Raw genomic sequence first — 16,764 nt, 5'->3', positions numbered from 1 at the left:
CACCTCATCCTCTTGTTACTACTAGGCTTGCCTCTCACAGCTGCAGCTTGTTCATGCCATTCCTGAATGCAACCCCACTGTGAGTCTCTGTGCCATGGTGTCTGCCTCCCTCAGGCTGTGAATATTTGTGACTAATAACATGCTTTCTATCTCATTTGTCCAGGATCAGGTGTGGTGTGTTAGGCCATCTCCATAACCACAGGGCAGGATCCCCACCCCCCTCACCAATGGGGTCAAGAGGAGGTGATCAAAGCACTACTGAATTCTTAAAATGTGACCAGTCTAAAAAAAAAAAAAAATGTGACCAGTCTGAGGAGTCAAATTTTCAATTTAATTCGATTTCTTTTAAATTTAAAACCAGTCACTCAATTAATTATTGGGGAACTTTTAAGTACGTTTGGATCAACGTGGGGATGTTAATCTACTTTTTTTCACAGAAGAAGTTATGAAACACAAATGCAGATGAAGTCCTGCCAATGAAAATTGAGCATCTGAATTGAGACACGCCTTAAGTGTAAAATACACAATGGATTTTGAAGGGGAACCATGGCAGGGCAGCCTGCCTTGGATTGCAGCAGCACAGAGGCAAATGGAGCCAGGAGGTGGAGAGAGGCAGAGTACTGAAGCTACTGCTTGAGCACCCGGATCCAGCCATGCCTGAAGCTTACACATTCTAGAGTCTCCCATTAATTCGAAAGCCCAAAAAAAAAAGTATTCTTTTTGCTTAAGATACTTGGAGCCGAGTTTTGTTTTGTTTCATTTTTTCCAATTCATGGCCAAAAGAGGCAGGGTTTGCTGAAGCAAAGGAGTGTGGGGTAAACAGAAGGGGTGGGGGAGGCGGCCTCGGGCGCACGGGGCCAGACCTGTATATGCTGCTGCAGCCTCCGCTTCTCGGTTTGCAGCTGGCGGCTGCACTCCTCCTCCTCACCCACACGGGCCTCTAGCTCCGACACCACCAGTTCAAGCTCCTGCTTTCGGGCTGCCAGCCGCCCCCGGGTCTCCTCAGTCTCAGCACACAATTCTGCCTCTGCTCGCAGTTGCTCTGCCAGGCGGGCACGCTCCTCTTCCAGCTGCGGATGGGGTGGGAGGTCAGCGTCCGTTAGGTAGTGCTCCCAGGATGGCCCTCAGTGGAGCACAAGGTCCCTCCTGCCCGCTGAGTTACTTTGCCCTTTGAGGCCTGGGGGGCAGGAGGGAGAGATGGAAGACAGTCCCCCACCCTGCTCTTCATCTCAGGATGACCTCTAGTCACCAAGTCAGACCCCTGGGGGCCTCCCTCTCCCTCACCTCCCTACAGCCCATCAGTCCCCAGCTCCATCCCTCCTGCCCCCCTCCTCTCTCCCCATGACCCTAACAGGCTTGAGCCTCATCCTCTCCCAATGGACTCTCTACCCGCTCTCCCAGCCTCCAGTCTCTCCATCTCCAGTCCATCCTCCAAATAGCCCCAGGGAGGACGTTCTATCAGCTCACAGTGCATTTAATACTCCTACGCCTAGAAATTTAACCAAAGGAAATAATTCTGAAAAAACAAACAGAAAAATGCTCAAGAAGGGGTTTGCTTCAGCGTTATTTTAAGATTCCAGAAATACTGGCAACAGTTAAAAGTCCACCGCCTGTGTAGGATAGCCCAGCCCCTGCCCTGCCCCGATGCTGGACCAGCCTCCTGATCATCTTGGCTCTGCAGCAACCAGCCCCACCCCCACTCAATACCCTGGCTACATCCCCAGGGCCAGGCTCCCAGCAACTCGCTGCTCAACCACACCAGTTTCCGCCCCCATTCGGCCCCAGTAAACCACGGTTCTCCGCCAGCCCGCAACCTACCCCTGCCCCCGACCCAGCTCAGCTGGAAGCCCCGCCCACCATCGGCTCCTCCCACCGCCACGCCCTCACCCGGGGACCTCGCCCCTTACCTGCGCCACCCGGCCCTGGAGCTCGCCCACCTCGCGGGCACTCTGCTGCTGCAGCTCCTGCACTTTCTGTAGTTCCTGCGCCCGTGCCTGCAGCACCTCATCCTGCCGCGTTACCTGCAGCAGTGGCTTCACCTAGGGGGACAGGAGGGATGGTGGGTGACTGGCTCCCACCGTGGGAGGCCGCTGGGCTCAGGAGCTAAGAACTCACGCTCTGAGCAGGGCCGTATTCCTGGGTTCGCATTTCAGCTCCTCCACTAGTGGCCTTGTGACCTCATCAGTCAGAATGAGTGAATGACTTCACATTTGCCAACAGCCTAGAACAGTCCGAGGTACATTACAAGCAGCACTAAATGTGTCCCTTTTTTGCTACAGGGTCCCTTGGCCTACAGGAGACACTGTGCCTCAAAGTTCTTGGTCCAAGGTCCATAGTGAGATGCACTTTACACTGTGTGATTCCAGGCTGGAGTGACAGGCCAGCCCCCCCCACACAAGAATAACCGAAATGAAAGTTTCACCAAACCACCCTCCCCTTTGCTAAGCAGGATATACTCTGCTCACGTCTGTTCTATTGCTTTTCTTTGGTTCTCTTCAACGCCGATTCTTCTCAACTTCTCTACTGTATTTGATTCTATTTTATTATCTTCCTTTCTGAGCTAATTCATAGCATTTATCACAACTATAACTTTCTGTTTATTTGTGGGATTCATTCACTGATGCCTGTGTGGACCAAGAATGTTCCCGGACATCGCCTGACATATCAGTAAACAGAGGATGTTGAGGCCATCAAGCCGTGAGCCGCTGCAGCTGCCCCCAACGGTGCACCCTGAGGGGATTCAGGATGGAGGAAAACAGGATACTGGCCCTAGGTCATATCAAAGGATTAAGGTGCATATCAAAGGAATAATTTCATTCAGCCCAGACCTTGCATCTTCCCATTCAGAGAAAAGCGCTAAATTCATTAACTCAAGGTGGCTGGTTTTTCTTTAATTAGCAGTAATCTTGATGTTTGACTACCTGGTTTTGTTTGTTTGTTTGTTTCAAAACTCCTATATATCCCGGCTCCTCCCTTACCTCTTTGGAACAGTCCCTCAGAGCTATCTGAGGGCTGTATCGGGGGCTAAAGTCCTCAGTAAAGCCCCAAACAAAACATAATTCTCAACTTGTAGGTTGTGTATTTTTTTTCAGTGACACCTGGCAAACCACACCTCCTGTCCCCAGACCTAGGATAGGCAAACTTTTTCTTAAAGGGCCAGCTAGGAAATATTTGAGGCTTTGCAGGCTATCCTGTCTCTGTTTTAACTACTCCATTCAGCTGCTGTAACTCAAAAACAGGCACAGACAATACAGTAACCAAACCAATGGGCATTTACAAAAACAGGTGTCTGGCCCATGGGCCATAGCTTACCAACCCCTGCCCTAAACTGTGGGCTCCACGGGGCAGGGCACTGTATTTTTTTTTTAATTGAAGTATATAGTTGATTTACAATGTTGTGTTAGTTTAAGGTGCACAGCATAGTGATTCAGTTATATATAACTATATATATTCTTATATATTCTAATATATATATATTTTTTCTTTTTTAGATTCTTTTCCATTATAGATTATTACAAGATATTGGGTATAGTTCCCTGTGTTATACAGTAGGTCCTTGTTGGTGGGGCATTGTCTGTTTTTATTTACCATTTTATTATTGTACCCTCAAAAGTTACTGGCACATAGTAGGTGCTCAGTTAACATGGGCTGAGGGCATGTAGGCTGACAGTTCAGACGTCATATTCAGAATTACACTGAACAGCTGTGTTTTTGCCTCCAAATCTCCATCCTCCTTCCTGCTCTCCAATTTCCCATTGGGAGAACACCCTGCCTCGAAGCTCACACACTTGGCTCTGCCCCTCTGCATTGGGGAGGCATGTGATGCCGGCCTGGCTCATCTGATGTGTACTGACTGGTTCTGGGATGGTCATATGACTCCAGCCAGGCCAGTGAGAGTGAAACCTGGGACTCTGGCTGGAAGTCTGTGATAAGAAAAGACCACAGTGGCCTAGTTGGTGGCCGCCATGTGGGAAAAGTCTGCAGGGATCATCATGGAGGAAAGTCACATGGGAGGCACAGAATGTCAGATAACTAACATTGTTTGGGCCCTTGTGCGATAAAGGGTTAACTCAGCAGGTCTGGGTTGTTCAAACCCTGCATATTTCAAGGAAAGGACTGGCCCTTGGCTGGTTCCTGGGAGATCATCTCTAAACCTTTGGATTATCCTGCCTGATAAGAGTCCTTTGTTTACCTTGACCTCTGGAGGGGCTGGAGTAACTAAGGTCAACCACGTGGACAGTCAAGGGGGTCAATCACATGCCTATGAAAACCCCAGACACTAAGGCTTGGGTAAGCTTCCTTGGTTGGCAATATTCCATATGTGCTGTCATACAGCATTTCTACAAGAATTAAGTCCTATCTGTACAATTCTACTGGGAGTGGACAATTGGAAGCTCGTGTCTGGTCTCTCCTGGACTCTGCCCTGTGAGCCTTTTACCTTTTCTGATTTTAATGTCCATCCTTTCACTGTAATAAACTGTAACCATGAGCATAACAGCTTTTCTAAGTTCTGTGAGTCCTTCCAGTGAATCATTGAATCCTAGGGGGTCTTAGGGACCTCAACTCAACCCTAGATCCAGCTGCACCTAAAGCTGTCCCGTATCTTTTAACCACGTTGGTTTGAGTCAGATTTTTTGTCGCTTGTTACCTCAAGAATCCTGATGAACAAAAGGTGGGCTGATCAGTCCCATTTTACAGATGCACAAAACTGAGGCCCAAACCAAGAAAGTCACTTGCCCAAGCAGACCTGGCCCCAAGGACCTGTCTCCTTGCCACTTGGGCCACCTCTCCAGGTGCCCTCACCTTGATGAAGAGCCGCCACCACTGCCAGTGTCTCAGCTTGAGGTAAGCTGCACAGTTCCGCTGCATCACCCTCAGAGCACTCTGCTGCTGCTGGCGCTTCTGGAAGGCCCTGGGTGGGGAGATGGGTGGGTGGGACAATGGAGACTCAGCCCCTCCAGGCCCCGTCCCCTTAGCAAGGGAGCAAAGCTCTCTTCAATTAGTCAACCATTATTAAATGCCTACTGTGTGCAAGCACTGCTCTATTATCAGTAAATCTTGTTGGGTTCCGTCTATCAGTCTCTCTGCCCTTGACTCTCTCTGCCCTATTCCCTCCTCTCTGTCCCCACAGCCCCAGTCCCAGTTCAGCCCCAGCCTCATCTTCCACCCACTGGACCCTCACCCCAGCCACCTCCCCAGCTTCCCAGCCTCCAGAGAGGGCTTTCTATGCCCACAGCTGACCCACCCCTCTCTTGCTCCTCAGTGCCCCTGGATATGGTCCCTGCCCCTCTGCCTGGTGTTTGAGGAGTCCTTTATTCTCTGATCCTTCCTCTGGGCCAGTTCCAAGGGAGAAGGAGACTGTCCTGAAAACTCCCTGCATTCCTGAAATGTACCAGGCTCTCACATCACTGGGCCTTGGCACAAGCTGTCACTCCTGCCTGGAACACCTTTCCCATCCTCCTTCATCTACCTGGTCTGAAGGGCCTCTTGCTGTACCTGTATGACCCCCATCAAAGCACATCTCGCCCTGGACTGTGACACTTTGAGCCCGTGTATGTCTCCCCCTCCAGACTGGGGTCCCTTGAGGGACTGGCCACTAAGGTGATCACACGGACCTGGTGTGCCTGGGACTTTCTCTGTTTTAGCACAGAAGATCATGCATCCTGGGAAACCTCCAGTCCCAGGCAGACCGGGATGGTTGGTCACCCTAATGCTGAGTCTAGCTCTTCTCTGAGTCCCCAGCATTGCTCAGAAGCCTCAGGGACTCTAGAACCAAGAAGCCTGGGCGTCCAGTGGCTCCATCCTTTTGTTCTCAGCCCTTCTACCATCCTGGAGGCCCTGACATCTGGAGCCAATTGACCTTCTACCATCCTGGAGCCTCCCTGACCCAGCCTCTGGGGCCATCTGGTCAACCCCTCCCTGAACCAGCCTTGGCCAACGTGACCCCAAGAGATAGTGGGGAGCCGCACTTGCGAGCCAGGTATCCCCGGGCAGCTGCCTGGAAGGACACAATGATGTCTGTGACCTTCAGGTCCCGCTCTTCTTCTAGCTGGGCCAGAACCCCTGCCCGGAAGAAGATCTTGCTTTGTCCCACGCGGTAGAGGTTAGGGTCCAATTCCAGGGCCTGGATCTGTGAGAGTGGGGGGAGGGGTCATGAGGAGGAAGGGTGATGAAAGGGGAGGCTCCAGTTCAACCTCCTCCACCACCTGAGACTGTGCACACACGTTCACACTCATGCACACACCCTCAGCCTCCACCCCACACTCACCATCTTCTCACAGGCCTGCTTCCCATCCATAAAGCCCTTGGGGATGGCATTGGGTGTCAGGATCTCGTACCTGAAGTGGGTGGGGAGGGGTGGGGGAGGGGTGAAGAGTAACAGCAAACTGTCACCATGGCCAGGCACTGGGTTCAGAGTGACAAATAGCAATAATAACAATAACAATAGGAACAGTAAGAAAAACAAATATTTAAGTATTACCGAGGGCCACACACCAGGCAGAGAGCATTAATACCACCACCAATGGCAACATCATCAATATGTCCTAGGTGTGTCCACTCCTAGGACACACCACGTGCTGATTACGAGTGTTTAATTACACCAACACCATAGGTCATTGAGACGTGAAGGAAAGGTGTGTCTCGGAAGTGTGAGAATAACAACAAATAGGGGCTGATGCTCTTGAACTTATTACGTGTCAGGTCCTGAGCTAAGTGCTTTACAGCTGTTTCTTTCACATTTCTCAGTGCAACTCCAAATTTTAAAAGTACGTTTCATAAGCACACGTGTCTGTCCTCAGAGCCTTTCTCCTGCTGTGCCCTCTCCCTGGATCCTGACATTTCATTAAAAATAATGCATATTAGATGTACAACATATATGCACAAACACATATACATAATATTATATATTAATGTCATATATTAATATGCGATTTTTTTTGACTGGTGATTGGGAAATGTGTATGTGTATGTGTGTGTGTGTGTGTGTGTATCAGAGTTTCTCAGTCACCAGGGATCTTGCTAAAATGCAGATGCTAATTCAGTAAGTCTGGGGTGGGGCCTGAAAATGTGCATACCCAACAAGCTGTCAGGTGACACTGATGCTGCTGGCCTGGGGACCACACTTTGAGTATGAAACTGCAGACCTGCACTGTCCAGTGCAGCAGCTACTGGCCACACGCAACTACTGAGCCCCTGAAACATGGCTGGGGCAATTGGGCAACTGGATTTTTAACTGCATTTCACTTTAACTAAGTGAAATTTAAATTTAAAAACTGAAGCAGGGGGGACTTCCCTTCCCTGGTGGACCAGTGGTTAATACTCTGCGCTCCCAATGCAGCGGGCCCAGGTTCGATCCCTGGTCAGGGAACTAGATCCTGCATGCTGCAACTAAGACCCAGCACAGCCAAATAAATCAATAAATATTAAAAAAAAAAAACAAAAAACTGAAGCAGTGTAAAATATTTTTCTGTTCAACACAATTTCTTTCTTTTCTTTTTTTTTGGCCGCTCGTCTTGTGGGGATGTTAGTTCCCCAACCAGGGACTGAACATGCGCCCTCAGCAGTAAAAGCAGGGAGTCCTAACCACTGGACCGCAGGGAGTTCCCACGATCTCACTGTTTTGATACGACTACATTTCACTTTGACCACTGGAAATTCAGTGTCTGAACTGAGATGTGCTACAGGTGTAAGACATACACCAAATTTCGAAGATTCGGTAGGAATAAAAGAATGCACAATGTCTCACTACTAATTTTTTATATTGATTACATGTTAAAATGATCTAATATCTTGGGTGTACTGGGTTAAATAAACTCTTGTTATCATTAATTTCACCTGTTTCTTTTTACTTTTAAAAATATGGCTACTAGAAAATTTTAAATTGTATATGGGGCTCACATTCTCTTTCTATTGCATGGTGCTGCTATATACAGCTTGCATGAAGCATAATTTTTGTTATAATATTCACCATATTACTGGCTTATTATATGTTGATATTTTTTCCTTCTCTCCTATTCGACTGCATTTTTTAAAAAAATAAACTTATTTATTTATTTATTTATGGCTGCATTGGGTCTTTGTTGCCGTGCGCGGGCTTCTACTCTTTGTTGCGGTGCGCAGGCTTCTCATTGCGGTGGCTTTTGTTGTGGAGCATGGGCTCTAGGTGCACGGGCTTCAGTAGTTGTGGCACGTGGGTTCAGTAGTTGTGGCTCACAGTCTCTAGAGCGCAGGCTCAGTAATTGTGGTGTACGGGCTTAGTTGCTCCGTGGCATGTGGAAATTTCCCAGACCAGGGCTCGAACCTGTGTCCCCTGCTTTGGCAGGTGGATTCTTAACCACTGCACCACCAGGGAAGTCCTTGACTGCATTTTTATAAGAAATGCCGATTGCGATACCCAGATCGCAACATAGTACTCTATGCCCTTTCTCTTGGGGAGTCCAGTGAATGGGGGCATTGCTCTCCCAAATCACAGAGGAGAAAGCTGAGACTCAGTAACCAAAGGAACTTGCCCGGAGGCCCCGCCCCTCCACTCGCGCTGAGGCCCCACCCTTGACCCTTCCCAGAAGTAGCAGTTGGGGTGCTTCGGATGCAGGCACCCAAGCCCTACCCCACCCCATGCCGCTCACCTCTGCCGGAATTCCTGGAAGAGGATGCGGTTGGGAAAGCCCTGGCGACAGATGCGGATGCCCTCCAGGACGCCGTTACAGCGCAGCTGGTCCAGCACCAGCCGCGGCTCCAGCTTCCCAGCCTGCAAAGAGCAGTCACAGACATGCGAGGTCAGTGGCTGCCACACGGGGGCGCCACTCACTGGATGGCAGCCGTCAGGGGAACTCAGGTGGATGGCAGTTTGGGCAGGTCAAAAATGGTTGGCAATTTCATCTGGTTCAACCTATCATTTACTGAGCACCTACTACATGCCAGGCAGAAATGCCTGCCCCAGGGAGCTCACTGTCCACTGGGAGAGGTCGACAATAAATGAGGTCAAGACATCACAAACGTCAGGAGTAAATGAGTACTAAGTGCTGAGGGGCAAAGAGCAGAGGGGAGGGAGGACGGAGAGTGCTGAATTTGCATAGGACAGTCTAGGAAGGCGATGTGTGAACAAAGCACAGACATCATTATTTTTGGTAGTTAGCTTTCATTGCCTTTTCTTTCTCTTACCTGCTTTTTTTCCCCCCAAAGTAATACACAAATGGTAAAAATCTAAACACTACAAAAAAATTCAAATTACACATTCTGAAAAACAACTCTTGCCTTGCCCAGGCCCCCAGAGTGGTCAACACAATACCCAGGTTTTTATGGAGCCTTCTAGATCAGTTGTTCTCAACCCAGACTACACACTGGAGTCCCCTCACATGCTTAAAAAAGCAAAACAAACAACAAACAAAACCAAAAAAAAAAAAAAAAAAAAGCCCTGGCCCCAGGCTAGGGCAGAATATAAATATCTGGTAGGGACGAGGGTTAAAAAATGAGAACCACCATTCTGTATCTTTTTCAAGGGCTATCTAAGCATATATGTACTTATTCATCCATCAAATGTTTATTAATACTCACTGTCTGCCACACAATGTGTTCTAGGCACTGGGGACTCAGCAGTAAAAAAGGCGATAAAAGCCCCTGCCCTCAGAATGTTTATGTCCCAGCAAAAAGGGAGTTTCTGTTTATTTATTATTATATATGTTCCCTATTCCTTGGTAATAACACTTCCATTCTGTGGGAGGGAGGGCGCTATTCCTCCCCCTATGCTGTCAGTCCATGAGTGGCTAGGACTGACCTCATCCTGGCTCCAGACATGGTCATGTGACTCAGGCCAGGCCAATCAGGCTGGTTCAAGGGTGGGCACAAGAGCCATCCTAGGCCAGTGAAAGCCAGCCCTGGGACTTCTGCTACATCCATGCTGCCAGAGGCTCTCTCTTTCCTTTAGGGTTGCTGAACTGAAAGAATGAAAGTCTGGAGCCATTGGTGGCTGCCGTGCCACCCTGAGAATGGAGACAGAGATTCATCGGAGAGGAGGCAACACATAGAAAAGCAGAGCCAAGCAGAGGAAAAAGATTCCTGACGTCACCATTTGAGCACCTGGATCCAACTGTGCCTGAACCTAATCATGGAATCGTCAATTACGTGAATCTATACATTCTCACTTTTTTTTTTTTGGCAGTGCCCTGTGGCTTGTGGTATCTTAGTTCCTCAACCAGGGATGGAACCCGGGCCCTCGGCAGTGAAAGCGTGGAGTCCTAACCACTGGACCGCCAGGGAATTCCTGATACATTCTCACTTTTGCTTAAGCCATCTTAGTGGCTCTCTCAAAAGAACACCAAGGAAATGGCTGAAAATAGCTGGAAATTGGAAATAATATATAGGATGGTCTCACAGTAACATTTTGGTTTTTTCCCTCCCTCCCTCCCTCCTTTCCTTCCTTCCTTCCTTCCTTCTATCCTTCCTTTCCTCCTTCCTTCCTCCATTCCACCCTTCAACAAGACATTTGGCAGGCTTGAGTGGGGAGGTGCCCAGCAAGGTCAGGAGACTGATTACGTAAAAGGGGACTGAGAAAACTAGTAAATGTGTGCTATATTACAGGATCTCACTGTTGCTAAAAAGAGATGTTGGACTGGAACTTGACATACTGGTGGGAACTCATAGTTTTCAATATATAAAGATAGTTATAGAAATAAACATAGATGTTTACGTGTATGTACACATATGTGTGTACATGTATATACATATGTGTATGCATGCATGTACATTAGTGTGTACGTACATAGCTCTATTTACTGAGAGGTCCTGGGAGTGACACCTTGATACCATGGAGCACCCAGATCTTAGATTGTAAGCACCATTCTCCACTAAGGCTCTTTGGAGAAGTGGCTGAGTCCATGTATGCCGTATTTCATCAAATAAAAGCCACTATCAATTGTAAAACACACTGTTATCTTATATACCACCAAGAAAGAAAAGCTCTTGTCAATTAAACTCGGACAGGCCTTTGATTGTAAGCCACATCCCAACTTCAGAGATGCTAAAATGTCACTATAAAGGTGTCTTAGATTTGATAAAATATGGTATTTACAGCTATGAGAAACACACAGATCCACCTACTCAATAACCACAGCTCCTGCTTTCTGAGGACAGTATAAGCCCCAGGCACCTAGTTTCACCTTCTACTATGCTGACCCTTCTCTACAGGGCCTGTTCTCTGATTTTCCCAACAAGAAAACTTATTGGTGGCCTAGGAGGCCAGGCATGGTCGCCCCACACTTACATGACACTCCCAGCTCCAAAGGTCTTTTTTCCATCCCTTGTACCTTTCATGCTCCAACCAACCACTGGGCTTCTGCACAAGCTGTTCTCTGCTTAGAATGCCACTTATCCTTCCAAGCTCAGACCTCACCTTCTCCAGGGAGCCCTCCCTGACTTCACTGTATTCCCACTACCTGGCACTTAGTAGGTGCTCAGTAAAACTTAAGTCCTATGAATGAATGAATTTTCCTAACAGGGCATTGAGCCTGGGAGGGAAAACAACTTGCTTGAGGTCACACAGCCAGTCAGAAGTGAGCCTGGGGCCAGACATGGTTCCAGCCACATCCAGCGACTGGGACTTTACCCACTGCCAGAGCTGCCTTCCCTCCCCGGGCTGGGTCACTCACCCTCTTCTCGTGGTTGGGGATGATACAGCGGACGAAGCTGGGGTTGGTGTTGCTGAGTGTGGCCATGAGGCGGCTCAGGGACTCCTTGTAGAGCTGTCCCACCGTCCGGAACATGCCCCGGCGTGGGCGGCCACCAGGCGGGCCATCCCCAAGGCTGTTCACCTGCTCCAGCCCCACGATGCCCTCCACTGTGGGAGGAGGAAACAGATGTAGAGAGAGAGTAAAGTCAAAGGTCAGTTATAGGGGGCTGGGTTGGCCAAAGGTCAAGGATCTTATTATTTATAGGACCTGGCACTTTACATATGAAACACCTCTCACAGCCTAGTAAGGTAGGTGTTATCAGCCCACTGGACTGACCAGCAAACTGAGGCTCAGAAAGATGGAAGACTGTGCCCAAGGCCACACAGCTTAGGATCTGAAGACCCAGGATCTGAACCCAGGCAGTATGAATCTTCTCGAACCCTGGTCTCTGACCCTTCTTTTCCATTTTCCTTATCAGCAAATGATGATGATGAAGATAGAAAATGCTTCCTTAGCACTTATTCTCTGCCAGGCACTGCTCAAAGCACTTGACATACATCAGCTTATTTACAAGCCTATAAAAATCATTCCCATTTTATAGATGAGGAAACTGAGGCACAGAGAGGGAAAAGGGCGATAACCACAGCTGCATTTTCAGGAACTTGAAACAGTGTCACATTAACAATGTAATGAAGTCTGGCTTTATTACGATATTTGAAATAAGGCAATGTTTAAAATAAGGCAAAAAATTAAAAATACATAAATAAAAAGAAATGAAAAAACATAAAATAAAATAAGGCAAACTGCCTCCATAGTCACCATTTTCCCAGAAAGGCCTGATTTCATGATAATTTTTTTTCCCTATTGTCATTTGATGCTGTCACTTCAACTAGTGAGAAACATGCACTCCTTTGTCTCAAATTCTATGTACTGAATCCTTCCCAGTTTCTCAAGAACCTGCAGCTGGGGCAGAATCTGATGGCCTGCAATCCCCAATCACGAGGGTTATCACGGCCAACTAGATAACTCGCTCTGAGGGCAGTGCTTGGCACACAGTGGGGGCTCAGATATGGCATTTTTCCTCCCCAGGTTCAAGTCTCCCTCCTACCGCCATGCTCCTAGTTATTATCAAAAGGCTAATTATCATTTATTAAGTTCTTATAGCACAGGTAAGAGCAGAGGCTCTGGGTTCAAATCCCAGCTCTGTCCCTTACTGGCTGTGTGACCACAGGTAGTTGACTTAACCTCTCTGTGCTTCCATGTCCTCATCCGTATAACAGGGGTAACAGTACTAACAGCTGCCTGATTAGGTTGTTCAGAGGATTCCATGTGTTAATAATCGTGAAAGGGCTTTGCACAGTGCACAGCACACAGTACGGGCTCAATTAATGCCAGCTGATACTGTCACAGTTGTTTGCACTTTTACACGCGGTTTAGTTAGAAGAAGGCCTTGTGCTGCTACAAAGAGTCTGGAAACTGCTAAGGGAGCCAACAAGGGGTGGGGACAGGAAAGAAGAGGGAAAGATCTCTGTATGGTAAGGAAAGGGGATAGACGTTCAAAACCAGGTTCCCGGTCCAAAGGGCCCACCCTCCTCGTCTGGCAAATCTCACCCGTTGGTGCACAGCAACACCCACCCCCTGACGGAGAAATGGCAGAGCCGCGCCTCCCTGAAGATCCTGGGGGCGACGGTGGGAAGGAGCCCAGGAAAGAGAACTGCTGCAAGCCCCCGTGCTCTGGGTGGGGGTGAGGACAGAGGGGGGGAGAGGCAGGGAGACGGGATGGGAGGTGCAAAGGGAGCAGCAATGAGAAGAGGCAGGAAGAAAAAAGAAGAAAGGGTTATTAGTCAACAGCGCAGAGCAAAGCAGGAGGAGGAACCTGATCCTGGCCATGAACTTTTAAAGCCAGGGAGACTGTCCTGTTCAGCTTTATGAGGGCATCAATGTTGGATGAAAGGGCGAATGTCCCCTGCGAATATAATACCTGGGGGGAAAAAACTTCTCTCCCTATAGGTTGAGTCTGTATCTGTTTTATTAGGTATCCCCTTTTGCCCTGGCCACCAGGAAGCTCAAGGACTAACTCAAGGCTCCCACCCAGCTTGTTGAAGAGAGTTTGTCTCATTTGCCTTTTCCCCTGGGCTTCCAGGATGTTGGGTACCCAACTCTGGGCTGTCAGGATGCCCGAAAGCAAAGCCAAATCTGGGCTCAGGGCAGCTGTAGTAGAGATTGATGCAGAAATGGCCCCAATCCCCCACCCCTCTCTGTGACTTGCAGCTCCTTGAATCTGGGCTGGCCTTGTGACTTGCTTTGTTCAGAAGAACTGTGGAGGAAATAATACTGTGTGGGGTTCCAGTCTAGGACTCAAGAGGCTTTGCCACTTCTACTTTCTCTCTTGGAACACTTTGAGAGCCGAGCATATACAGGGTGGAGCATGTGAAGGATTAGGGGGAACATCATGTGCCCGTGAACATGGCACAAATTTTAAAGAAGTTGACGGGGAAGATTTTCAGTCTGAAGGAGATGATTCTCGGCAGAATCTGGTTCTGTTACTGAACATCAAACGATGCTTTTCAATCCCTCTTGTATAAACTATATGAGATACTAACATCAAATTTCCCTGTCTAAAATCAGCTCACCATATCAAGGTGTGCTATGCCCTTTTGCTCTGTGAGTTTGTTTTGGGAATGACTCATCTTGCTTATTTTGTTCTCTTGTCCAATTGCATGAGCTGGCGCTTCTACTACTATGCTTTTCACTTCAATAAAAGATTAAGGCAAACTGACAGATTCTGGAAACCCAGAATCAGGAAACCAAGATACTGGTTCTGTCCGTTTTATAAAATCATCTCTCAAACCTCCTCTAAGGATGGAGGGCAAGGATGGACAGGGCTTGCTGGTCTGAAAGTGTCAGTCTGAAAAGACGGATGGCCAAACTCACACGGGCCTTGTTGGAGCAGGAAAACTCCAAAACTATACCTGGGTTTTTGCTCTTTTTTTTCTTCCCTGAATCCCTGAAGGGAACTTTGGGAGAGATCAATGAAAGCAAAGCCTAAAAGTTGACTAACCTGTAAATACTGCCCTTCCGAGTTCTCTTGTTGTTATTAATTCTTTTTCAGTCGAATCTCTTGTTTTTTTTTTTTTTAGGGATCACATGCCATCTACAATTAATAACTTCATTGCTTCCTTTTGAATATTCATATACTTATTTCTTTTTCTGGTCTGATTGCATAAACTATTATCGCCCAAACAGTGTTTCACAGCAGTGTTGACAGTGGGCATCCTTGTCTTTTTCTGATTAAGGAGGAGTGTTTTATCATTGAGTGTGATGCTGGTTTGAGATATCAATCAATAATCACTAATTGGAATCACTACTGTAAGGCTGTCTGGCCTACTGGCACCAGTTCTGCCTCTGAGCTGACAACTCAGGTCTGGAACAAAAGTGTTCACACTGTGAGTTGGGAGAAGGGATGCACAGAGCTCCAGGGACAGGGCTTGCGGAAGCTGGTCCTTACCGTCTTTCCAGATCTCTGCCGTTAGCCGGTCTGTGCTCTGGTGAAGCAAGGCTGCGACACTGTCATTCAGAGGGTCCATGTTTTTCATCAGCCACTCATTGGCCTTGTAGTCAACCTGAATGAAATTGGGCACAGGAGGGTGGCGGGATGGTGGGTTCACCAGCACTGCTGATTTCCCAGGGAGCCTCCCAGAAGCTCTGAGATTCCCAGCTCTGGGGCTCACCACTCAGGAGAGAGCACTGGTGGACACCTTGTGCCCATATCCTGAACTGCACCCACCTGCAGCATGGTCCCTCTCCCTTTCTGTATTTCCCTTAAGAGGACCCCGCCCACCTCTGGGACCTCATCCACCAACACTTCTTTCCTTATTCATTTAGCCACTCTGGTCCTCAAATGTGCAAGCTCATTTCCACCTCAGAATTTTGACCCCTGCCGTTCCCGCCACCTGTGATTCCCTCTCCGTGGATTTTCACGTGGCCAGCTCCCTTCCATGGAATCACAGTCTTGACCACCACGACTCCCTGCATGCGTTCCCCCCCACCAGATGGTGGCTTCCAGAGGCCGGGGCCTGAGTCTGACTCACAACCAGCAGAGGACTGGGCACACAGGAAATCTTAGCAAATGTCTGGAAAACAACTGAGTTCTAGAACAGAACACATGGGTCTCCTACCCCTCAGCCTTTGTGTATGCCGTTCCCTCCACCCATTCTTTTCTGGCTACGGGTTACTCATCATTTATTTTATTATTATTTTTTAAAATATTTATTTATTTGGCTGCACCAGGTCTTAGTTGTGGCATGCAGGATCTAGTTCCCTGAGCGGGGATCAAACCCAGGCTCCCTGCATTGGGAGCATGGAGTCTTACCCACTGGACCACCAGGGAAGTCCCTACTCATCATTTAGACCAGGGATTGGCAAACAATGGCCTCCCGGCCAAATCCACCTCCTTTTATAAATAAAGTTTTAGGGACCTTCCTGGTGGTCCAGTGATTAAGAATCCGCCTTCCAATGCAGGGGACGCAGGTTCAATCCCTGGTTGGGGAACTGGGATCCCACGTGTCACGGGCCAAGTAAGCCCGCCCGCCACAACAAAGAGGACGCACAGGGTGTGGCAACTGAGACCCGACACAGCCAAAAATAAATAAATAGGACTCCCCTGGCGGCGCAGTGGTTAAGACTTTGCCAGCCAATGCAGGGGACACGGGTTTGAGTCCTGGTCCGGGAAGATCCCACATGCCGTGGAGCAACTAAGCCCGTGTGCCACAACTACTGAGCCTGCGAGCCACAACTACTGAGCCCGCACGTCATGATGCCTGTGTGCTTAGCCTGTGCTCTGCAACAAGAGAGGCCATTGCAATGAGAAGCCCGCGCACCACAACGAAAAGCAGACCCCGCTTGCCGCAACTAGAGAAAGCCTGCGTGCAGCAACAAAGACCCAATGCATCCAAAAATAAATAAATAAATAAAAATAAATAAATAGATAATTTAAAAAATAATAAAATAAATAAAGTTTTATTGGAATATGGCCTTCATTTATGTGTGAACTTGTGGCTTCTTTTGTGCTCTCATGGCAGAATTGAGTAGTCGTGCC

General features: G+C 48.3%; 1 protein-coding gene across 5 annotated transcripts in view; it reads right to left on the bottom strand.

The window, feature by feature from the left end:
- MYH14 (myosin heavy chain 14) overlaps window positions 1–16,764 on the bottom strand; it is a 90,280-nt gene that overhangs the window by 37,453 nt on the left and 36,063 nt on the right. For all 5 annotated transcript variants that reach the window (XM_004286149.4, XM_033417248.2, XM_033417251.2 and 2 more), the window contains 8 exons: window positions 15,175–15,289; window positions 11,646–11,833; window positions 8,628–8,749; window positions 6,269–6,338; window positions 5,970–6,130; window positions 4,804–4,912; window positions 1,908–2,039; window positions 864–1,070 (listed from right to left, as the gene is read on the bottom strand). In XM_004286149.4, the coding sequence (XP_004286197.2) occupies window positions 864–1,070; window positions 1,908–2,039; window positions 4,804–4,912; window positions 5,970–6,130; window positions 6,269–6,338; window positions 8,628–8,749; window positions 11,646–11,833; window positions 15,175–15,289 (1,104 nt within the window). The remainder of the gene's footprint in view (window positions 1–863; window positions 1,071–1,907; window positions 2,040–4,803; window positions 4,913–5,969; window positions 6,131–6,268; window positions 6,339–8,627; window positions 8,750–11,645; window positions 11,834–15,174; window positions 15,290–16,764) is intronic.

Source organism: Orcinus orca, chromosome 20, assembly GCF_937001465.1.
Source record: "Orcinus orca chromosome 20, mOrcOrc1.1, whole genome shotgun sequence".
Taxonomy (NCBI): Eukaryota; Metazoa; Chordata; class Mammalia; order Artiodactyla; family Delphinidae; genus Orcinus; species Orcinus orca.
The sequence above is the reverse complement of the archived record's forward strand: the minus strand, read 5'-3'. Positions and strand labels throughout refer to the sequence as shown.